The sequence below is a fragment of the Scyliorhinus torazame genome, chromosome 4, assembly GCF_047496885.1.
Source record: "Scyliorhinus torazame isolate Kashiwa2021f chromosome 4, sScyTor2.1, whole genome shotgun sequence".
In the NCBI taxonomy this organism is placed as follows: Eukaryota; Metazoa; Chordata; class Chondrichthyes; order Carcharhiniformes; family Scyliorhinidae; genus Scyliorhinus; species Scyliorhinus torazame.
The window spans coordinates 228426314-228451063 of NC_092710.1; the positions used below are offsets into that span (position 1 = coordinate 228426314).

The window sequence follows — 24750 nt, forward strand, 5'->3', positions numbered from 1 at the left end:
ACACTAATGTTCGATGTAATCCAATTCTTGAAAGTGCATAATGAATAAGGCCCATGAATTGTAGAATCCCTCCATCCTTCCCCTCAGTTCAAACTTAACCTGCTCAAGAGTTAAGAATTCCAGCAGGCCCCCCTGCCACGCCAGGGCACAGGGTGGAGAGGTTGATCTCCATCCCAGCAGGATCCACCTTCGGGCGATCAACGAGGCGAAGGCTACAACATCTGCCCCTGCACCAGTTTCCAACCCTGGCTGGTCTGACACACCGAAAATGGCCCCCCGAGAGCCTGGGTCCAGTTTCACGTGCACCACTTTAGAGATTACCCAAAAATCTCCTTCCAGTAATCCTCCAGCTTTGGACAGGATCAAAACATATGAACGTGGTTCGCGGTGCCCCCACTCTGCAACGTTCACACACATCTTCTACCCCCTCAAAGAGCCGTCTCATCCTCGCTCTTGTGAGGTGTGCTCTATATACCACCTTCAGCTGTATCAGCCTCGACCTTGCGCACGAGGTGGAGGCGTTCACTCTCTGGAGCACCTCACAACAGAACCCATCCTCCATACCCTCTCCCAACTCTTCCTCCCACTTTGCCTTGATCCCTACCAGCAGTGCCTTCACCTCTTCCAAAATAGCCCAATAAACCGCCGACACTATCCCCTTCTCCATTCCCCTGTCGTTAGCACCTCCTCCAGCAATGTGGAGGCTGGCTCCACCGGGAAGCTCTGTATCTCCTTCCTGGCAAAGTCTTGAACCTGCATGCATCTAAATATTTCCCCCTGCTCCAGCCCATACTTTGCTCCCAGCTCCTTCAATCCTGCAAACTAACCCACAAGAAACAAATCTTTTAGTGCCCTAATTCCTTTCTCCTCCCATCTCCGAAAATTTCCATCTCACTTCCCTGGCTCAAATCTATGGTTCCCCTGAATCGACATTACCCTTCACCCTGCCCCCAAACCGAAGTGTTGGCGAAACTGCCTCCAAATTCGCAACAAAGCTGTTACTACCGGACTCCTTGAGTGTTTCCCTGGGGCTGTCAGGAGCGGCGCTGTTGCTAGCGCCTTCAATCCCAACCCCCTACACAAACTCTCGTCCATTCTGACCCACTGGGAATCAATCCCTCTAACCCAGCTCCGCACCTTCTCCACATTCATCACCCAGTAATAATACATCAGGTTTGGAAGACCCAAACACCCTGCCTGCCTTCCTCTCTGTAGTAGCACCTTTCTAACTCTGGCCACCTTCCCTCCCCCATATGAACGAGGAAATCATTCCTTCAATCTCTTTATAAAATCCTTTGGCAGGAAAATCGGCAGGCATTGGAAAATAAACAGAAATCGCGGCAACACGTTCATTTTAACCGCCTGTACCCGACCTGCCAGTGACAAGAGGGAGACCATCCCACCTTGCCAGATCAGCTTTAGGTTAGCTGAATTGACCATTGCCCCTTGTGTCCAAAAGAGGTTAGATGGGGTTACTGGGTTACAGGGATATGGTGGCGGTGTTGGCTTAGGTAGGGTGTCCTTTTCAAGGGCCGATGCAGAGTCAATGGGCCGAATGGCCTCCTTTTGCACTGTAAATTCTATGATTCTATGGCTTAGAGTTCAATATAGAAGAAGTTCAGGTTTTTAAATATCCATTACTTAATATAAATATATGCTGTTGACTGTTCCACTTAAAGGGGCTGGCTATATAAAAATATTCCTCATAGCAATGATATTTTGATGGGCAAAGCAAATCTGTACCAAAAATGCTTGTTCCAAGCAGAAATTACTGTTTGTTCATTGGAGTAAGAACATTTGATGTTCTTTCATGACATTCCTTTGTCTAATATTTCAGAAGAGGTATAAATCTATTCATCAACCTACTTTTAAGCTTTCTTCACTGTATCACAAATTATATCTAAACAAAATAGATGTTTAAAATAATTAAATTTGCCTTGGAAGCTAAGCATCAAAGATAAGACCATTTTAAAAACTGCTAATGGTGAATATTACATAAGCATTTATTATTGGAATGCAGTATCAGTACATACATTACTTACATATAAACAAATAAATGTGTACAGTGAAATATACAGAAGTTATAATGCTTACAAATACCACAGTGAGGTTTGCAACATTTGATGCTGGGCTAATACCCTGTTACAGTAATATGCCTCTTACAACAGATTAGGAAAAACAGATTTTGGTTATTTTGCCATTTGCAACTGCTTTTTCCTCATCGTATCGGACATAATTTTATATTTTAGTGATGTGATGTTAAAATGTTTTGGACCACTTTTAAATGCTATATATGCAATTTTAATGAAAAGACTAAGATTGTGCATACAGGTGCTCAGGAGATGACTATTGGTCACAAAACATTCTCAGCTGGCTTTGCCAGTTTTAAATACACAAATGTTTTTAGAAAACTGTCATGTGATGTTGTAATCTCCGTCCCACATTGTTTATTTCAACTTTTGAAAGGGGGAAAAAAAGTGTTGCATGCATGAGACCCACTTCTGTAAAGAAAACTGCTGCGTTGTTTTTGTGTATTGTATATTTGTGCACATTATCCAGAGAATTGTACGACTACCCTCCTGTGAGTGGGTGTTCTTCCCAAGCTCATAGCTGAAAATGGTAGCCTTGGCATAAAAAGCCGCCAGAAGCCATATTAACCAATAATTCAAATTGGGATCAGGTTCCAAAGCGCCTATAAAATACTAAAGTTGCACTTGATTGCATAAATGCCTTAGTGATCCAACCATATTATGCCCAATTGGATCAGGAACTTGGTGCTTGAGTTCAATCCCTTGTAATTTTATACCGAACAGTATGTTGAGTGATATGCAATACAGTCGACCACAATGTATACCCACAGCAAATCAGTCGCAAGAGGTACACCAGGAGTTACAGACGTTACTCACTCAACAAAAAAAATCTGTCTGTGTGCTTAATGTGACATTGAATGGAAGAACATATAAACTAACAGGCAAAGTTTTGATCTTAAAAGCTTTCACAGAAAGCACAATTTATGCTATCCAGGCATACGTTTAAAGTACACTCAATTTATTCAGCTTATGCAAGACATTGGATATTTTGTGGTTTGATAACAAATGTTGCTGGCACTTTTTTTACACCTTTTACAATAGAAGCATGATTCTTGACCTGTGCTGTATATAACGAGTGAAAAATGAACCATATGCTAAATAAAAATTGTTTGCTTTGACATTCATTCCACTCAGTTAATGAAAAAAACTAGTCTAGCGACATTTTTTTTGTGGCTGTCTTAGAAAGTATAAATCACCTGAAAGATATTTTGATCAGCAATGAACAATTGTGAAATGGGTCTAACTATGTTTAACATTATGTTATGCCATTTCTTTTCTCTGCTCACCTCTGGTTTACAAAAATGTAACCGTTAGCATCACCAAGAGCACAGAGAAGAATTGTAATTATTCTTAAAGATACAATCAATGATTCATTTGTTTCGCTAATCCTCTATAAATTTACCTAAAACTTCTGTATTTATATTCTGTATTATGAAGTGATATATAATGTAGGTCTAACCTTCCTTAACATTTATTATATATAGTAACATGAAACTTTATCTCCTATTGGGAAAAATGGATCTGTAGCCTGTCATAATATGCCTTTAAAGGACAACAGCATGGAACCTCTAGGAAGGAAGTGTTTCATGTGACCCAGTCTCAGTTTCACTTTTGCCAGTGAGCAGAACACAACACAGCTCTGATGGATACAAATTTTCTACTTTTGTATAAATGTTCCCATGAACCTAGTCTCAATAAATGAACCCACACTGTATCTACCCAATCCCTTATGAGTAATTGGTGCTTTTATATCATCATAAAAAACAACATGGCGTTCAGCGGTGGTCAAGCAGCAAGATTAAGTCCAGGTGCAGCATGGGGCACGGCATTGGATTAGGCTACATGGCATGAAGCAACCCTCAAAGTTTTGGTCAGGCCACAATGAAGTCGCAACATCAATGAGTGTTGAGAACGCAGTGTGACTGCTCAGGAAAGCTTTGAAGTGGCAGTGCCTAAAGAGAAGGTGAGTTGATGGATCCCTCAAGGTGCAGCTGCAGGACATAACCTGTCAGTTCTGTGAGTGGGACAGTGTGTTGAGAGGACCAGATCCAGGTTAGTTCAGTCAGGGAAGGTGAGCAACCAGGATATGGGCCAGAGAGTCAAACAAAAAAAGCTATCAGAAAATTCAGGCCAGCCATGGTTGTGATTATAATGGATGGCTTTGGGAGTTTCTGAACAATAAATTGAATAAAACAATAAGGAAGTCCAAAGGAATATTGTCTGAGTATCCACAAAATTTCCAAGTTTGAACTGGGAAGCAGATGACTTTCTGACCAAAGTCAAAAACAACATTCGGGACTATGGGGCCCGATTTAATGCCCAAAAAACAGAGTCCCAATTTGGATGGGTATAGCGGGGTCTTTCTGGGTGCCTGCAGCACCAAGAACGACCCTGCTATTAAACGGGGCTCTGTTAGTTTTTTAGCCTCCGTGAGGAATGCCCCGCTAGGGCCACATTTACCTCACTTATCTCAAAAGCTCAGCTCATCAGTGCAGAAAGAGATCGGGGCACCATTTTTAAATGCCACCCCGATCTCTTGACCCTCCCTCGGACACCGCACCATGGCCTCCAGACTGCCACACTGACCCAACTTACTGCTTAGTGGTATCCTCAAGGCCCTCTCACTTGAGGGTAGGGCACCCCCTGAACCGATCCCAGGCAGGATCAAACTGGCACACGGGCAATGCCAGCGTGGCCCACTGGCAGTGCCCCTGCCAGCCTGAAAGTGCCACCTGGCACTATCAGGACACCTGGATGGCAGTGCCAAGGTGCCAGGCTGGCAGTGCCAAAGTGCCCATGTGGCAGCAGGAGTGCTAGGGGATCACCCTACCAATAGCCCAAATACCCGGGGGTCTCTGCTGGCCTGAGAGACCTACCCTCCGGGTGCCGTTACGCCTGGTCCACATTTGTGTGGACCAGTGCTTAACGGCACCATGGCAGGGTCTACCAGGTGGGGTTGTTTGTCACGGGCCTTGGGAGAATTAGGTGCCAACATATTTAAATGAGCCTAATGGATCACTTAAATATGTTAATCTGAATTTCACCCAGCGGGGGCGAAATCCAGATCGTGACGCCACATGAGATATCACGAGGGGTGCCGAGCGTCGCACATCTTGCGAGAGGCTTCTCGCGAGGTTTAACAACTTTGTTGCGTTACTGAGCCGGACGCAATGAGGCCGTTTGATCATGCCCATCGTTTCTAAGTTAAGGTGCATCTGCACCAGACATGCAAGTTATAAAAATTCACTTAGCAATTGGGAATGAAGGCCTACTCAGGCTGACAAGTCAGGATTAGCAGCAGAAGAGCTAACGGATCCCCAAAAGATATAGACTACATTGGAAATCTAGTTCAGAATGAGGTTAAAGCAATGACTAGCGTCCATGGGCGGGATTCTCCGATTGCCGATGCCAAAATCGCATTCGGACGGAGATTTTTTACGCCAAAATCGGGGGTGGCGCCATTTATCGGATGCTCTGCCCCCTCAAAATCGGCGTACTCGAATACGCCACACGCCATTTGGATGGCCTCAGGACGTCACCTGAGGCCCTCCCCCGATGCTCTGCACCCCGATGGGTCGACTTCCCCACGACGTGGGACATGTGTCCTCTCAACCTTCGTGAACTTGGCATGGCGGCTGCGGACTGTGCTCAGTGCCACCACAGAAGGGGGTGGGGATGGTGAGGAGAGCCATTCCGCTGGCAGGCACGGCTTCGGCAGGGGCTGGGAGGACTGGTGGGACGTGGTCCAGGGATGGCGAGGGTGGTTGCAGGAGGGCACTCTCTGGCAGGTCAGGTCTGCGCGTGGCCGGCGTCAAGTTGTATGGCGCGGCCACTGCAGGCTGACGTCGTGCACATGCGCAGCCACGAAACTGGCCATTCTGTGTCTGTATCTGCAGGTAAAGCTGGGGGCTTTGCGTGGTGCAGCTGCTAGTCCTCCACTGAGCGGAACATCAGTGCGGGGGCGCCGCCGAATTTTTGTTCGTAAGACTAGATGCTTCCTCTGGACATAGCCGCAAAATCGGAGAATCCAGCCCCATGTCTTTTTGGCAACAGCCGATTGAATCTGATGCAGCTTGAGTCAGTAAGGGTTGTATCAGATGATTGTGCGAGACTGTAAGAAAACCCTTGAAGAAATATATGCAATGTGCCCCTTCAATTAAATAGTAAAAATTTGAGTAAAAATATTTAATTTTGCATTCTTGTTGTCTTGATTTCAGTAATTTCTTTTTCATCATCACTGATGACTCTAAGCTATTTGCATGATGCGATTTGATGCCACATGCAGTCTTCCAGCCAGAAGTGGCAGCAGTGAGAAGGTCATGTGCCCTGCACGCACTCTTGAGATCAAGGACCCTGTATGCACATGCTTTTAGCGCCAAACCATGGAGGAGTGCTTCTTCCATTTTCGAGCTGCTTGCAAGCAAGGCAAGAGGACTGCAAAGTTGGATCATTTTCATAAAAGAGATGACCAAAGACACAATTAGGCAATGTGCCTGCTGGACAGGATCTCAACTAAATCTGCTGGAGAGAGCTGCCCAGGAGAGCCCAGAGCAGGAGAGACCAGTGCTAGCTCTGTACAGAGCTCCAAAGCCTCTGGTCAACAGACAACAAAGAAGAAACTTAACTCAGGAGCAAAGCAGTATAAAGATGATTTCTTGAGTTATGGTTTTGTCGATTGTGCCGATGTAAATAATGATGCAAAGCCCATGTGTGCTATATATAGAGAAGTACTGGCAAATGAGAGGAGATGGTTCAGATTTTGAAAGGGAAGTGGTGGGTGGAAGATTCCTTTTGAGGTTGAGACCCCAGAGTCAGTTATTAACTTACAGCAGACTCCAAATGAAAAGACTATGTTGCTGTACCTTACCTGTGACAGCACATTAAAAACATACCAAAAGCCCATGAAGCTGTCAGCATTCTGGAGTAGTATCTCCCAGGTCTATCCAGTGCTGAGAAACAACATATTTTGTTGTTATAGCTCTTTACGACGACCTACATGTGCGAGTTTGGATTTTCTGTTTTCATAAAGATGAAGATGGCTGAAATTTGCACCTGATATGTGCATTGCCCTTTCCTCCTATGAACCTGATCAGAGTGAGATTGTGAGGACCAAATAGGCTCCCCTTTTGCATTAAAGGTAAAAAAAGGTGAAACGTGTCATGAAGGTCGGCCAGCATGGGTCACAAAGGATGGCAGGCGTGAGTCACGAACATCGACCCATTGGCAAATGTGGGTCCCAGGCAATACTGTTTGAAAAGCACGCCGTTAAATTGTCAGCCAATGAAACAAAAACGGTATGTTGTGTGATTTTACAAATGCATTGCTAGCAGACAGAATTGTTGTGCTGGTGATTGCATCCACATCCATGGAAGAGGTCCAGAAGGATTTGCTAGACAAGCCCAAAATATATTGTATCAGGGAGCTACTCAAGGATGGATGTACAGATCCTAAGTGCAACCCCAATTGTTGATGCACTCACCAGAACACCCAAGAAACCTAGCTAAGCATGTCAATGTGTGCCTTCTGCATACACCAAGGAAATGCCCAGCTTCCCAATAATACTGAAAGCATGTGGTCGAAAGGTCCACTGGCAGTGGCAGTGCACTAGAGCAAAGGATGATGCAACTGAGCTAAGCACTGATCCAAACAGACTGTACACGATGCGTACCTTCAAGCATTAAGAATGATCATCCGGTATCCTATCAGAAACATACATGAGGCATGCACGGTAGCATTGTGGATAGCACAATTGCTTCACAGCTCCAGGGTCCCAGGTTCGATTCTGGCTTGGGTCACTGTCTGTGCGGAGTCTGCACATCCTCCCCGTGTGTGCGTGGGTTTCCTCTGGGTGCTCCGGTTTCCTCCCTCAGTCCAAAGATGTGCAGGTCAGGTGGATTGGCCATGATAAATTGCCCATAGTGTCCAAAAAATTGCCCTTAGTGTTGGGTGGGGTTACTGGGTCATGGGGATAGGGTGGAGGTGTGGACCTTGGGTAGGGTGCTCTTTCCAAGAGCTGGTGCAGACTCGATGGGCCGAATGGCCTCCTTCTGCACCGTAAATTCTATGATGAGGTGATTGACAAACCAAAAAATGACAATGATGTATGTAATAAAACGAAGAACAGTGAACACATGTCTCACACTGTCAATCTTGTTATAAACACAGATACACCATCTGAAGTGTTTGCGATTTGAATTATCTGCATTAAGAAAGTTGACCAAGATTGACACAGGGGCAAGTGGCAACATACTCGCCCTGCAAATTCTACAAGACATGCATCCACAGACATGGAAGGCCATGGCAAAACTTACTACAGTACAACTTGCAATGTATAATGGTTCATTAATTTCATGTGCAAGATCCATAGTACTGGAGTGTAAGTACAATAAGTCCTTTTGGGTGTCACAGATGTTCTACATCGTGGAGCCTAAAGGCTCAGCAATCGCCTGTCTATCAGTATGCCGTGACCTCACACTAATGACAATCATGGAATCAGTTAGGCATCACACGGATGACCAACTTCAGAAATTACTCCTATTGCCTCTGTCAAAAACCCAATATTAAAATATCCAGATTTTTTGGACAAAATTTACAGTTTCAAAGGAACTGCAACATTAATCGTGCAAGAAAATGCAAATTCATCAGTTGATTTGGTATATTTTGTGCAACGGAAATTCCAACAGTTACAAGACGAAATGGAGAAAGATTCCGCACTACAGAAACTGTGGAAAGTCATCAAAAGTTGTCTAATTGGATTCAGCATGACCACGAAAACCTGAGACAATGTTGGCCTCACCGGCATATGTTAGGCATCGCCTGATCAGTTAATTTCAAAGGCAGGCAGGTCATTATACCAGAATCTTTGCAACCTGATATTCTTCAACAACTTCATGAAACGCTTGGACATGGATTGGATGAGAAGACTCGCAAGAGAGGCAGTCTATTGGCTGGGTATGAACAATGACATTGAAGTCATCATCCAGAACTGCGAGGCATATCAAGAGCATATGCCAAGTCAGCACAAAGTAGCATTGAATTCACATGAAGTTCCTACGCATCCTTGATGCAAAATTGCATCCAACTCCTTTCATATCCATTACACTGACTTCATCATCAGTGTGAGTTATTTTACCTTGTATCCCATTACATGACAATTGCATAATACATCAAGTACAGCTGTCGCACACACTCTTTTGCACAGTGCGATTTTCTATTTAGTTGGTGTGCTTGGAGAGGCCATTATGGATATTATTGCATTTTATTGGCAAACCATTTCAGGATATATGTGAGAAGTGGATTATCAATTACACTACATCTTTTCCTCATTACCCTAGCTCTAATGGCCAAGCTGAATGAATGATTCACTTGGTGAAATCCTTAAGTCTCAAATGTAGACAGACCAAGACAGATTTACGCATTGAGAAATATTACATCTGACAGTGACACCATTAAGTGCAACTATTGAATTACTAGCAGAGGTCATCGTTGGCAGTCCAGTGCATACCAATTTATTTTCTCTTACCCCATTCTGCTTTCTCAGAAAGCAGAGAGCAACCTTTCAAAACTTGCAAGAAAATGACCAATATGCACGATAAAAAGGTAGGTATAGAATTGCCAAGTTTAGAGTTGAGACAGCAAGTTCAGATTGAGGATCCCACTGAAGGTACATGACAACCTGTTGAGGTGACAAGAATTTGTTCAGAACCAAGATTCTATGAAGTCACGCACACAAAGGTGCAACGATGGAGTGTAACTGAGGACACATCATATTAATTCTAGCTCCTCACCCATTATACAGTCCTATTGCATCTAGGACAAGAGTCAAATGCAGTCAGGAAGAACATCCAAGAATGACAATCCCACAGATTACCATGAGCACTATTGCCTCCAGACAAGATTACCATTACAAGATCTGGGTGTAACTGCAGATTACCTCTACGCTTTAGAGACAAATATATTCACCAGTCTTATACATTTATGCAATGGTACCTGAACATGACAAGTATGTAAATGGTTCCATTTCTTTGGAACAGGGGCAAGTTTCTTTAAAAAGAAAGGGGGATGGTGTAATATGCCTTTAAGGGCTACCAGGATGCCATCACTAGAAGGGAAGTATGTCATGTGATCCAGTCTGAGTTTAATTTTAGCCTGTGAGCAGAGCACAGCACAGCTCCAATGTCTTCAAGCTTTGTATAAATGTTCTCATGTGCCGCGTCTCAATAAGTGAACCCCTTATGAGTGATTGGTGCCTTTATATTGTTACAATAACACAACATAGCCAAACAGTCACTGCCAATTACTTAAAGGTCGACATTAACCCTCCAATCTGATGGGAGCATTGATGCCGCAGAAGTAAAATGACGTAGGAGGTTTGTGTTATTTTCCCCCAGATGCTCCCAAACACCCACAATTTTTACGTCCCTGTATTGTGGCAGAAGAAGGCTGTCACCTATAGAAGCAGGGTCTAATTTAAATGGCAGAGTTGTATCTCATTGACAGTTGCTAGGCCCAACTAAAACCTGCGAGATATCTTGCAGCAGTAAAAGCTCAGAGTACGGGAAACCAGGGAAGATTTAAAACAACATATTTTAAAATGTTTTTTGTGGGTCAGGAAGAACAGCAGTGTTCCTTTTGGTCCCAGAAAGGTGCTTTAGGCCTTTCCTTCCCCAGGCTGTCTCCTTAATACCATCAACTTGCCTGTATTCTGTATCACCTCTGACCCATACTTACTATTTTGGAGACTCTTTCTGTGGATACACTGCATTGACCGATCACCTCATTCATTTTGATGCCCGCTGATGGTGAAATCATTCCTGCACAAGCAAGAGTCAGTGATGGAGATGTAAATGAGGGCATAGAGTTCTAATGCTCTGGGCCTCACAATCTTTGTGGAGCGGAACGGTTTACTGATCATTTTAACCCAACACCCCCAGATCCATTCCGCTCTTCATTTTCTTATTAGTCCCAAAATTCAGCTTGTTATGAAGCAGTAACTACAAAGTGTAAGTTGCCTCAATTAAAATGGCCAGAAGTTGTGGTTATATATACATGTTTCTGTAGTTTACTGTTGTGTGCTCATTTACACTCTTTTTCTTTTCCTTGCTAACATCTATACAACTTACACAATGTCAGTGTATACTGTAACAAAAAGTAGAACAATCTTGGTATTCAAATACGTGTAGGATATTTTTGTATGTTTGAAGGCAATTCTTCCACAATGATGCATGAGGTTCAAGGTGCTATTCTGAGATAATGCAAATAAAGCTGATTATCTCGTGCAATTCCACAGATAGACAAAGTTAATGTGAAAAACATAGAATCTGATCACTCAGACAAGAAAGTTCTGTGGCTTTAACATTAATGCACAGCTGCTACATCAAGCTTGAAATGAGTTAAACACCCAGGATTATAAAAATGTTTTCTGTCTTATTGTATTAGTACACCAGTGTGCCATAAAAATATTAGATATTAAGTGGAAATTTGTAACTATAACAGTGAGATTATCACGTCAGTTATTATTCAGGTGCTGAAGTAGTGACATTAGCCCAAATTGTAACAGAAACAGGTGGCACTGTACAGATAAAGACCAGAAATTAGTTTTATTTTTATGGCAAATTATGACTTAAGTCAAAATAATAAGAGGATGAATATAAGGTCCTGATAGCTAATACAAAAATAATTGTTTTACAGTCTAAGAACAGAAGTTGTTTGTGTTGCGCCTTTACATAGATGTTTTCAATGTGCTCTGAAATAAGTGCACTTCCTTTTACTGCTGGGCAGATAATGATGTTAGCAGCAGCATACCAAGTTGTTAACCATTGTGCAAGAACAAGAGAGTCACATTTGAAAGGAACTGTAGAAGGCATTAAAGTTTTTGAGTTCTTTGTATATATAGAGAATGAGTCAGGGACTAATTTAGAAAGATATGAAAATAGAGGACAAAGTGTGCAAAAGTAAGTTAGACAGAACAGAGAAGCTATTCCCAGCTTAAACATCCAATGCAGAATCAGTAATATACAAAATAGAACTGCCCAGTGTCAAACTAGTATTTACAAAAGTATGTTACATATGTACAATTCCGTCATGTGGTTCTGTGTTTGTTGTTGGAATAAAAAGACAAAGTAGAGTTTCCATCTAATCAACAGTAAATGTTATATTAAAACATAAGCAGTCACGATGCTGGCTCTAAAAACATCACACTTGAAAAATTAAGCTGTTGATTTTTTGGAGTTACTGAGAGACTTTTAATAACACAGAAATTATGCAGGCAGAAAATAAAGTAAAATTCATGTGCAGCATGGAACTTCCATTTGAAGCTACAGTACCATAAACATTGACATTAAATTAAGCATCTTTCAAGGTAACAATGAAAGACACCTACTAAAAACTACTCTCATCTACCCAGATCTACTTAACAATAAACACAGTTTAGATGAAAAACTGGGTAGGTTTATTAGTTTTTTGGGAGCTTTGCCAAGCTAATCCACACTGACATATGCATTTTTTGATTTACGTTGAGATTTGCATTTTTGAGTAACTGAAGGGTGCTAGATGGGTGGTGCATAGTTAAGATTAGCCTTATGCCAAATTCCTAGTCTCAAGTGGTGTATGAGAAACTTCTCAAATTTCAACCTGGATTGTGATTGGCTACACAGAAAACTGTTCAAAGAGTAAGAATAGGGTTCGCTCTCAGTCAAGGAATTCTGGATAAAGAAGGTATGCTTTCCCCAATTTTCTTTTTTAAAATAAATTTAGAGTACCCAATTCATTTTTTCCAATTAAGGGGCAATTTAACGTGGCCAATCCACCTACCCTGCATATCTTTGGGTTGTGGGGGTGAAACCCATGCAGACACGGGGAGAATGTACAAACTCCACACGGACAGTGACCCAGAGCCGGGATCGAACCTGGGACCTCGGTGCTGTGAGGCAGCAGGGTTAACCACTGCGCCACCGTGCTGCCCTTAACCCCAATTTTCAACCTTTCATTTGTGAGGCTGCAGATTTGTGCTAGCATGTGCCTGGACTTTTCCTATGTCAAATATTAATTCTTCATGTGTGAGGCAAGGTAGTGAATGTTTTCAGGTTATTGATGTGCAATTAATGTGCATTTCATAACTGATTCCAGTCCCAATGTCCACACGCACACTCACTCCAGCTGGAGGTAACTAGAAATGATCATGGATGAAACATGACTGATATCCTCCCATAACAGGTGCTTAACCTCTTTCTGAAATGCTCAAAATTATTCTAAAGTAATAAATAACACAAAGGTAATTTGCTGAATGATCGTTTCTTATGGCTGAAACGTGCAACATCTGCACAGAAAATATAAATGTTAATATTTGAAGCACTTTACCTGACTGATGTAACAATATCTAATGTCAGTGGTGAGAGTTACTGGTAAGGTTTCAGAGCTACTGCTGCGTTGGAACATTTGAGATAAGGAATAAAACTGCTGTACAACACACCACAATAGTGATTCTCACATATCCCTTATCCTAAACCTTTTTTTTCCATAATGTACTGACGGCTCTAAGATGTTTTTCTATTTTCTAACAGTTAGCTGTGGTGGCAAAAAAAAAGTACTGGAAGATCAAAATGTCACTGCATTCTTAGGGAGTCACTGGTAGTAGCTGCTTCACTCATTTTGCTTGGTTGACCAGATGGATGTGAGTAAGTAAAACATTTTACACAGGACATTAATTATTTTTAACCTTGGGAAAATGTGAATAAACTGATGGTAGTTTAGAGCTTAATAGATCTAATACACCCCATTTTAAATATATTTACATGTTTTGTGTCAACACTTTTTTCAGGAATGTTTTTCTGAGAGAAGATGGCTATGATTTACCTCACAGGAGAGTCAGATTATGTGACAGCTGTCTAGTGAGCCGGTGCCTACTTCAAAATGACAGCAGTTCACTACAATCTGTCAAAATTGAGGAAAAAATGTAATCAAAACCTTCACAGCATGCACTAGTGATTGTACTGTACAAACAAAAGCTACATGAAAATAGCATTTCCTCATTGAAACATACAGCTCAATAACAAAAAAGAAAACAGCCTATCAGATTGTGTGATTGATTTCAGCAGTTTCATCCTCTGGTGTGAACAAGGTTGCCCCATTCTGCTAACCCCAAATTAGACAGGGGACAGAACAGAGGCAGGGCACTTGGTACAACAATAACCCAAGTGTTCCAATGTTAGCTTGTTGTTGACGATTCAGTGAAAAACTCAGTAAGCTTAATGACTAATGTCTTCACATTGTAATAGTAAGATGTCTTACAACACCAGGTTAAAGTCCAACACGTTTGTTTGGAGTCACTAGCTTTCAGAGCGCAGCTCCTTCCTCAGGTGAGTGGTCATGTGAGAAGGAGCTACGCTCCGAAAGCTAGTAATTCCAAACAAACCTGTTGGACTTTAACCTGGTGTTGTAAGACCTGTTACTGTGCCCACCCCAGTCCAATGCTGGCATGTCCATATCTTCAGATTGTAAGACATGGAAAGTGTTAAAATCTGAATCTTATTGGCAGAAAATATCCAGGCACCCCACATAAAATTGGGTTGACTTGTCCCAAATCGGGACAGTGGCCACCCGTAAGGACTGAAAGGAAGTGGTAATGGTTGACCTCAGTTTCAGATCAGCGACGATCTTTTTAGTATTGCCTGCTTTGTTTGGCAATAGATTTCTCAAAAATCTACTAGTACGATTTGCTCCCTCTGCCATGTTTATCACAAACAATAGATATGATTTTAAAGCAATGATTTCTGCTTTATACTCACATCAATCTTTTTACTAAAATGACCAAATGGAAGAAAATATAGAACCCTAAAACATAATTTTTAAAGTAAAACATCCCTTCCTGTTTACTGGAAAGGTTGGCTACTGTTAATTGGCAACCATTGAATGTATGGAATATCACTGTTTTGATAGAAAATTTTTGCTTTATATCAACACACAGTGTTGCAAGGATCACTTATATGGCCAGCTAAATGACCGCCCAGTGATCTGATAAAACTTCTGATTGAAAGGATGAAAAAACTTGTGCAGTTTGTTAACAACCAAGGGATCCACTTCAGGGTGTATCCGTCCTTTGCTGCCTGCCAGACACTTGTTAAATACAATGTTAAACCGCAGACAGTAAAACCCCCTTGTGGCATTAAAGTATAAATTATACTGGCTTATTCGGGGGGGCAAATTCAGAAACTTCTCCACGAGCTGGAGTTCAGGTAATGGCTCAGTTATGAGGCGATCCCCATCCACAATGTGAAACTGTTCAATGGGAAAGTATTTGAGCCATCTCTCTAGGTGTTTTGTGTATATACTAGTTCTCACAGCCTTGTATTTAGTGTTTACCTCGCAGGTAGTGGGGTCAATTGCAAGCTTCTCAAACTTGTAGTATGTTTTATTCTTCCTTTCCTTTCCCTCCAGCACCTGAGTGTAATCTGAAATGGCTCGAGTTGTTGGCTCACGCACAATGATCAGCAATTTGATGGACGAGTTCATTTTGTAAATTCTTTCGGGGACTTCCTCAGTGATGAAGTACGCTGGGCTTTTCTCAATAGTGATCTGATAGGGATAGGAAAAGGGCATTTTCTTTCTGTACCATTCAATACCCTTAGCATAGTTTTCATCATTGTCAAAAAAATGGATTTCCTGTGAGGCTTTGACTACAGCTGGGTGTAAGTTTAGCATTTCGAGTAGGGCACGTGTTCCACCCTTGCGGACCCCAATAATAATGGCCTGGGGAAGCTGTTGCACCATGTTGTGTAGTCTAATTTGTTCCTTTGTTGCATTGCCTTTGCGTAAATCATGTGCCAAGCCTCGCTTGTACTGTAAAGCACGAAGCATGATTTGTTCTTGGTCCCCAAATTGACCTTCGATGGGACATGTAGGCTGGAGTCTGTAATAAACAAGAATGGTCAGTAAACTTCCATTGGCTACCAATACATCTGTAACATTTGGATCACCATAGATATCTAATTACGTCATTAAAATGATATACATAATGAAATGTATGCTTTCATCTTATTCTTATGCTTGTTGTAATCACATCCATTCATCAATTAACCAAAATAGAGAAATATTGCTTAGTTTTGGATCTTTCCTTATCAAGCAGCTGTGATACTAGAGGGAAAAAAGGTGACAATAGCAATCCAAATTTTTCTTATATTATCACCTTAATTAGAAATAATCCAGTTCCTGAGAATCTAGGATATAAGCTCCACCAAGTTCTGTGATGACTGAAATAGTAGACCACAAATTAAACGTTGTTCATTTGGAGCTCATTTTAAACTTTGCTGTCAAGTGGTAACCTGGCAGTGTGGATCACCCACCTATTGTGGAGCCCAACTATTACTATTCTGTTGAAAAAAACAGGTGGATTCTGCAATAATCGCACAATCTGCTCTTACATGTTACTGCACAGCGGCAGAGGTGGAAGTAACAATGTATGTCAGGAAGGCTAGTGGGCCATTTGGGTCAAGCGCCTTGAGAATAAAGGTGATGTTCATATCTCATGATAAATGTGTTATTTTGAGAAAGGGAGTACAAATAGCAGCATAGGCATTCTGTGACCCAAAGCCCATTTACCAGCCTTCCTGCCTGAATGACAGAGAGTTCAACAGCAATGATGGGAGGGATTACGCAGAGAAAATGGAGGGAAAGTCTAATATCTAATACAGTAGTATTAAATAATTTATACCCAATTTTCAGAAGCTGTTTAGCATTCATACCTTATAGTCTCTTGAATATTAATTTTAATATACAAGTAAATTGCTTTGAATTTTCTAAAAGCAGATTAATTTGATACATAAATGGAGCAGAATTTTATTATTGTCAAGTGGCAACATATTTTTGCTGCAATACAAATTAGAGTTCGATCTCTGTTTGTTTCTCTTCCATTGCTACTGGTGAAAATGACTCATAAACCAATTGAAGTCCAAGTGGAAAACTGGGGTATTTCAACATTAGGAGCATGTTAACACTATTATTTCTGAGTTGTTATTTCCCCAAACCCGTAAACAAGGAAGATAAAAGCAGAGAAGAGTGGAAACTGAAATAATAGTGATGAAGAATTGAAAAAAAATATTGACTTACTGGCTGTAGCAGGTAAATGTATTTTGCAGGGTTGCGATTTCACTATTCTGAAGAAGAGTCATACAGTCTCGAAATGATAACTGGGCGCGATCTACCGGAAACGTTTGGCGAGCGGGAAATGCCGGGTTTTTCCCGACAACCGACCCAGCGAGGCCAGTATCTAACGTTAATGATGCTTCACGGGCTTCACACTGCAAATGATTGTTTCGCTGGCTGATTTGCCGAGACCACACCCGGCAGAGACTGCACCCCGTGAATGACAGCGAGCTCGCAGCCATGCCACCAAGGAGACCTGCTCCAAGATTCGGAGATGCAGACCTGGCCAGAGTGTTAGATCTTAATTAGAAATAATTCAGTTCCTGAGAATCTAGGATATAAGCTCCACCGAGTTCTGTGATGACTGAAATAGGAGACCATAAATTAAACGTTTTTCATTTGGATACTCTGTTCGCCCCCAGGGGCTGGGCTCGGAGGGTCAGCCACAGGGCAACCAGTGTCACCTGTGAGGCAGTGCAGCAGCCGTCAGCTTGGGGAATGTGACAAGGAGGACTGCCACCTAATGTGCCAAGAAACTGAATTATCTCCACCAGGCCGCACAGGTAAGTGGACATTGGCCCCCTAGCACCGGTCTCGCCTGTTACCCCCGGAGGCCACCACATGCCCCAGCACAACCCGGCATCCACCAGGACAGCCCACACTTGCCCATCCGGGGCGGCCCCCACCCACGGAGATAAGGGAAACACTTTGGGGCGAGCCCGAGGATGCCACCATCGATGCGTCACAGCTGTCACCGCCCCCCCCCCTCCCCCCCACCACCACCACCCCCCCTCCATCAGCGCAGAGACACATTTGTCGGTGGGCAAAAGTAGTGGACAGGTTTCTGGGGAAAAGTCTGCTGAACACCACAGAGTTGCTTATACACATTAGGCGGAGGCAGGAACGTCCAGGGGAGACAGAGGTCAGAGGTCTGCTGTACCCGAGGATCTAGCTGAGTGCCAGTCAGATGCTTAGACTCTGGATCAGGCTATCCCGGAGTTGATGGTCGACAGGGTGTGTCCGTGAGATTCAGAGGGGGATGTTAGCGACACTCCAGTGGGTCCATAGCCGATTGTAGGGGTCCCAAAGGCTATGGGCGCAGGAGATGGTGCCGGCAATGCGTGGCACCGAGGTCACTGCTATGGTGGAGACTGCAGTGGAGAGCCTGCAGCATGATGTCAGCATTTCAAGTGGAAGTATCCAAGGTGTAGCTCAGTCAGTGACGGCCATGGCTGAGCACCTTGACAGCATGTCCGAGTCCCTGGGGGACATGCCCCTGATGCAATGGATCTTTCCGAGATGCTGCGGAGCATGTCCCAATCTAAGGTGGGCATTGCCGGGGCACACCAGAGCATGTCCCGGTCGCTGAGGATCGTGTCCCAGTTGAAGGTGGACATTAGTGAGGCACTACAGAGCATGGCCCGTTCAAGGAGGGGCATCACTGAGGGCATCAACACCATGGTGCAGACGTTGGGGACACCCAGAGCTGGCAGAGCAATATGTTGCAGGGGCATCTGGAGCTCAATTCAGCTGCCCCTCATCCTGAGGTGATCCCCTGGAATCTACGGGTACCGATCAGGAGGAGGGAATGCTAGAGACTGAACCAGAGCCTTCCTACAGATGGCAACTGTAGTCACCAGTTCTCCTAAGTCCAGCCTCCTCTCCCCCCCAACAGCGGAAAACCTGCTGAGAACGGCGGGATGAGAAGAGTCATAGAATAGAATAATAGAATCCCTGCAGTACAGGAGGCCATTTGGCCCATCGAGTCTACACCAACCCTCTGAAAGTGTACCCCAGCTGGGCCCACTTCCCGTCACTATCCCTGGAACCACATAACCCCACCTAGCCATTGGACACTAAGGGACAATTTAGCATGGCCAATCCATCTAACCTGCACATTTCTGAACTGTGAGAGGAAACCGGAGCACCCGGAGGAAATCCACGCAGACACCGGGAATGTTCAAACTCTACACAGAAATCAACCCAAGTCGGAATTGAACCTGGGCCCCTGGTGCTGTGAGACAGCAGTGCCAACCACTGTGCCACCTGTGCTGCCTCAAGATCTCACCGCTGGCCACTGGCGAGACACTGCAGGACATGCCATGGAGAGGGAGGAATATCCCGCAGAATGATTTTGGATGAATGTTGAAAATGGAAAAATGTAACATGATTTGATAATTTCCATAAACTGGGTGTTATTTTCCAGACCCCCCCCCCCCCCCCCACCGCTCCCAGTGGAATGCTTTCCGGCAGTGGAGGTGGTTCACCATCGGCTGCTGGTGGGATTTTCCAAGCACACTGGTGTCTACACCGTTTTGCTTGGTTCACCTGTCCCACTGCCGGGGAGCCCGCCATGGTGGGAGGGACAGGGGTTGCCTTTGGCAAGACTAGAAGATCCTACTGGTGGGAAGAGTCATGAAATCCCACCCAATTTAAGGAAATCATGTTAAGTTGTCAAGGTTCTTCTTATAATTCGCTACCTATCACTGACACAACGTGGAGATGCCGGCGTTGGACTGGGGTGAGCACAGTAAGAAGTCTTACAACAACAGGTTAAAGCCCACCAGGTTTGTTTCAAATCACTAGCTTTTGGAGTACTGCCCCTTCATCAGATGAATGAAGAGGTAGGTTCCAGAAACATTTATAGAGACAAAGTCAAAGATGCAAGACGATACCTACTGCAAGCCCGCATTCAAAGCATCGTCTTGCATCTTTGACTTTGTCTATATAAATGTTTCTGGAACCTACCTCTTCATTCACCTGAGGAAGGAGCAGCGCTCCGAAAGCTAGTGATTTGAAACAAACCTGTTGGACTTTAACCTGGTGTTGTATCACTGACACATTGTTCAATTATTTCCACTACTGGTTTGATGACCTATAGGGCTGGATTTTACACTGAGGGCAGCATCCTTACAGGCCCCCCCCCCCCCCCCCCCCCCCCCACTCCCGCATCCTGGATAAAGGTAATGGGTGAGCCCGCCAGTACTTTGCCAGATCACCCCAGAGCCATTTAACAACCATCAGGCCAGGCCACTAATTGGTTTTGGGTGGCCCTTACATCCCCATCATGTTGGATGTCCTGTCTCTGAGAGCTGCTGACCAATAAAATGCCCAGCAGCTTACTTGTCAGTAGAACCACCAGCAGCAGTGGCCAGTGTGGTATTGCTGCAATCCCAAACAGGAGATGTATAGTTACGTTTGTGGTTTCACTGGGCACTGACAGGCAGGCCTGTGAGGGGCAAGGATTATCAGGGCTTAGGGGAAAGGGAAACTCTGGGGGTGGTTGGGAGGGACACACACACAGAAAAATTACCTGGAGGTATGTCTGCACTGGGCACAGGAGTCCCGAAAAGGAGACATGCCCCATTACACGGCTGCTAGTCTAACAAGTTACATCTAGGGGATTAGACACATGACGCAGGCCTCTCCCTGTGAGGGGTGGGGTAAAAATTCCAGCAGTAGTGGGAGAAGGCCCTTAAGTGGCCGTTCATTTAATATATCCAAGAGTGAGTGGACATATTTTTTAATAGACATGTGAGTCAAACGTTATGGGGGAATGGCAAGCAAGTGGAGTTTAAAAAAAAAAAAAATTTAGAGTACCCAATTCTTTTATTTTCCAATAAAGGGGCAATTTAGCATGGTCACTGCACCTACTCTGCACATCTTTGGGTTGTGGGGGTCAGATCCACGCAAGTGGAATTAAGTCCACAATCAGATCGTCCATGATGTTATTGATTGATGGAGCAGGCTTGATTGGCTTTAAGATCTGTTTTATGTTGTGATCTTTAACTATATCACCGTTCCTTCACCACGGAACAAAATCTTGGCACTCCCTTTCCATTCAGCTGTGTAGGTGTACCCACATCAATGGACTGCAGTGGTTTGAGGTAATGGCCCACCATCGCCATCTTAATGGCATTCATGGAGTGGTAACAAATGCTGGCCTTGCCAGTGATACTCAAATCCCATGGAAAGAATAAAACAAAATGTTGGTGGTACTCTCTTAATGTTCAACCTGCAAATAAATGAATGTTTGCCCATTGTAACTGATATTGAAATGGGAAGCATTATAATAATTCACTTCAAATTTACAATCATCAAGGGTCGATAATAACTACAGTAGAATAATCTGATCATTCCTAATTCATGGCGAAGCCGCAGCTTCCTAGAATCCAATTTATATATCAACTTCTCAATATCCGAGGAAATGCTGTGCTATTTTAGAGAAAGGTTACACTAGTGTTACGGACAAGGGAGCAGAGATAAACTGAAACCATCAATTCCCTTTCCATATTCAATGTGGTTTATTTCTGAAAAGGTAGATCTGTGTGTTTTTAAACCCCTGTAAGTGTGTGGTCAATTTAAAATGTACTAGCAGTAGACATTTGTGGGTTTAAACGAAGAGGATTATTTATTCACACACTCACCCTAAAAGATCTAAATGCTATATCAGTCATGCAACAAACATGATTGAAAGATACAATTAAAGAAGAGAGGGCACTTCAACAAGTATAAACCAAAATAATAGTTAACAATGTGAGTCCATTGAAAAAGGAAGCTTTCTAGTGGTGGGTCTGTTAAGCTCAGGATGTCAGTGTTACTGCAGGATTCCTGCAATGAGAGAAATGATAATCAGGTTATGAAATTGGGCATTTATTCAGGAGGTCCAATTTCTTTACAAGGTGGATTTCAAGCTTGGAATCAGGCCGGGGAGGCTTTAAAAAAGATTTTTAGGCATATTGCTTCCTAAAGTGCAAAGGTGACAGCCATTTTCTGCAGTTGTTGCCTGGTTGGTGTTATTTTTCAGATTATTCCAGGTATCAGAGAGCCAGTTTCAGTCACATGGCCAATTACTTTTGATGTAAAATTGAAGGTAGATGTTTTATATTTAATTTGTGGATTTAATTTTTATTATTGTGAACATGCAGTCATAGAGTCGAGGCATTCATTGACTCAGTTATAAATCATAAATAAATCATAAATAATCGCTTATTGTCACAAGTAGGCTTCAATGAAGTTAATGTGAAAAGCCCCTAGTCGCCACATTCCGGCGCCTGTTCGGGGAGGCCGGTACAGGAATTGAACCCGCGCTGCTGGCATTGTTCTGCATTGCAAGCCAGTGATTTAGCCCACTGTGCTAAACCAGCCCCTATATCATTATGTGGAACTTTAGTCAAAAGTACAGCATTCCATTAGGATTAACCTAGCCCCTTGGATTGTCACTTGCTCAAAGAAACTGAAAAGGTTAGTCAGGCAGGATAATTTCCTTTCCAAGTCTAAGTTTACTGCTGTTCGTTAGACTTGCTGTCTAAGCATTGATTGTTACTACACTTTTGTTGTAAAGCATTTTGAGGCATCACAATATTATGGAAGCTGCTAAATATGTGAAAGTTGCTTCTACTTAGAATTTATTTACAGGAATAAATTTAATTGTTTATCTGGAAGAAAGATGACAATGATCCTTGTATTTATACAGCACTATTAAGCTCTCTTCCTTATGCTTGATATAGGCGTACAGTAACAATTATAATATTACATGCAGGTAATTAAGGCAGATAATTGCATCAGAAAACGCAGCATGCGTTACTGTTGTTCTCCTTCATATTTGTAAATCCCGGTCATTAGCCAGGATTTTAAAAGCACTATCATGGCGAGAACAGCCGCGGGAAATTCGGCGGCCCAGCCAAAAACCCAGTGACTTTCAGCGGGACCAGATGATCTCAGTGGCAAGTTGGGCAAGAAAGCCCCACCCATGTGGACAGCATGGTAGCACAGTGGTTAGCACTGTTGATTCACAGCACCAGGGTCCGAGATTCGATTCCCGGCTTGGGTCACTGTCTGTGCGGAGTCTGCATGTTCTCCCTCTGTATGCATGGGTTTACTCCGGGTGCTCCGGTTTCTTCACACAAGTCCCAAAAGACATGCTGTTAGGTGAATTGGACATTCTGAATTCTCCCTCTGTATACCCAAACAGGCGCTGGAATGTGGCGACTAGGGTTTTTTCATAATAACTTCATTGTAGTGTTAATGTAAGCATACTTGTGACAATAAAGATTCTTAAAAAATTATCTGTTCCATGGTCTGTTATTTTCCATTTTTGAATCCAGTATCCACATTTTATACTGTTTAGAAGGGTGTAGTTTAAGGTTACCCATGAGTTTAGTGGAAAATTTAAATCATTGCGATCATCTGCATTATATCTTCCATGAGTTGTTTATGAGTTTTTGCGAACTCAATTCTGGCTTTCCAATCTCCCTCAGGATTGAAGTCACATTGCTAAAGGTGATACATGAGTTTAAAAGGGCTTATGTTACTTCAAACAGTATTGGGATATATTGGTCGAATCCCGGTGGAGGGAGCAATGTTGTTTTTCTTACATTTTCTGGACTTCCCAGAGGTTGCAGCACCACAACAAATGGTGGGGAGCAATATGCAACAGCATGGGCAGCCAGGGTATTGGGATCATCTTGGGATTTCAGTACAGCATGCAATCTGGCACTAACAAGGGTGGAGGATGGTTTCTTCTGGTACATACCAGTAAGTGCACAGTATTTGGCTGTACAAATGATGTCCAAAGCAGTGACGTTGAGGTTCCCCAGATACTGCTTGCCAGTTTCAGGACCAGGTTGATTCTTGTCTTCATCTTGGTGGCTATCTTCTTCAGTTGGTCGGAGAAGGTTAACATGTGCTCCAGCTTCGTTCCAAGGCAGATCAGAGCAGGGCCATGTCACACTGTGTTGCCACAACAATCACTTTCAGCGTGTGCTTAGCATTCTTGTTATCAAGGTGGAATTCAGTGGCTGTTGTTTTGTGCCAGTTTTGCTGATCTTTCATTTCTGGGACTATTCCTCCATGGGGCTGCCAGAGAATGTGATGGAGGTACATTCAACTGAGGCCTTCAAAAGAGAATTGGATAACTATCTGAAAAGAGTGAGATCCGCTTTCAAGGTGGTGATGGCTGTTTGTGTTGCCAGGACAAGGTCATCTGCATATGTAAATTTGTCCACCTTTGTTGGCAGCGCATTGCTTGTGTAGACATTGATGCAAGAGTACTAAGCCTTGTGGCAAGTCAATTGTTGACGAAAAGGGACAAGCTGAATTTGTGGACCAAATGGACACAACTAGCTATTGCTCAGCATCATCCATAGCAGGCAGTATTTTGACACTGGAGATGAACACCTTTACTATAGCATGATTAATGGTTTTGGCACAGCCTGTTTTGTCACCCTTTTTGAATATGGGCAGCACATAAGCCTGTTGTCAATTTATTAGACTCTCATAATGATTGTCAAAGCTGTGCAAATCTCCCTCCTAGCAGCTGTCAACACTGGGATAAATACCAGCTATCCCTTGGGTTTTATTTGCTTTGAGCCTGTTTAGCCTATCTGGAACTTCCATCTCATTTATAACAAGCCATTGATTTTACTTGGGGTATTTTTGTTTTGCAAGGACCTGTTGCTCATGTCTTCCCTTGTGAATACTTGGAGGGAATAGTCTTTCAGAATATTTATTTTGTCGTGCT

The 24750-nt window shown here is 43.2% G+C and overlaps 1 protein-coding gene across 2 annotated transcripts in view; it reads right to left on the reverse strand.

Moving 5' to 3' along the window:
- Nucleotides 1-1989: 1989 nt before the first annotated feature.
- Nucleotides 1990-24750, reverse strand: part of LOC140410798 (heparan sulfate glucosamine 3-O-sulfotransferase 5) — a 456893-nt gene continuing 434132 nt past the window's right edge. For both annotated transcript variants that reach the window (XM_072499421.1, XM_072499420.1), the window contains one exon: nucleotides 1990-15996. In XM_072499421.1, the coding sequence (XP_072355522.1) occupies nucleotides 15066-15996 (931 nt within the window). In that variant the 3' untranslated portion in view covers nucleotides 1990-15065. The remainder of the gene's footprint in view (nucleotides 15997-24750) is intronic.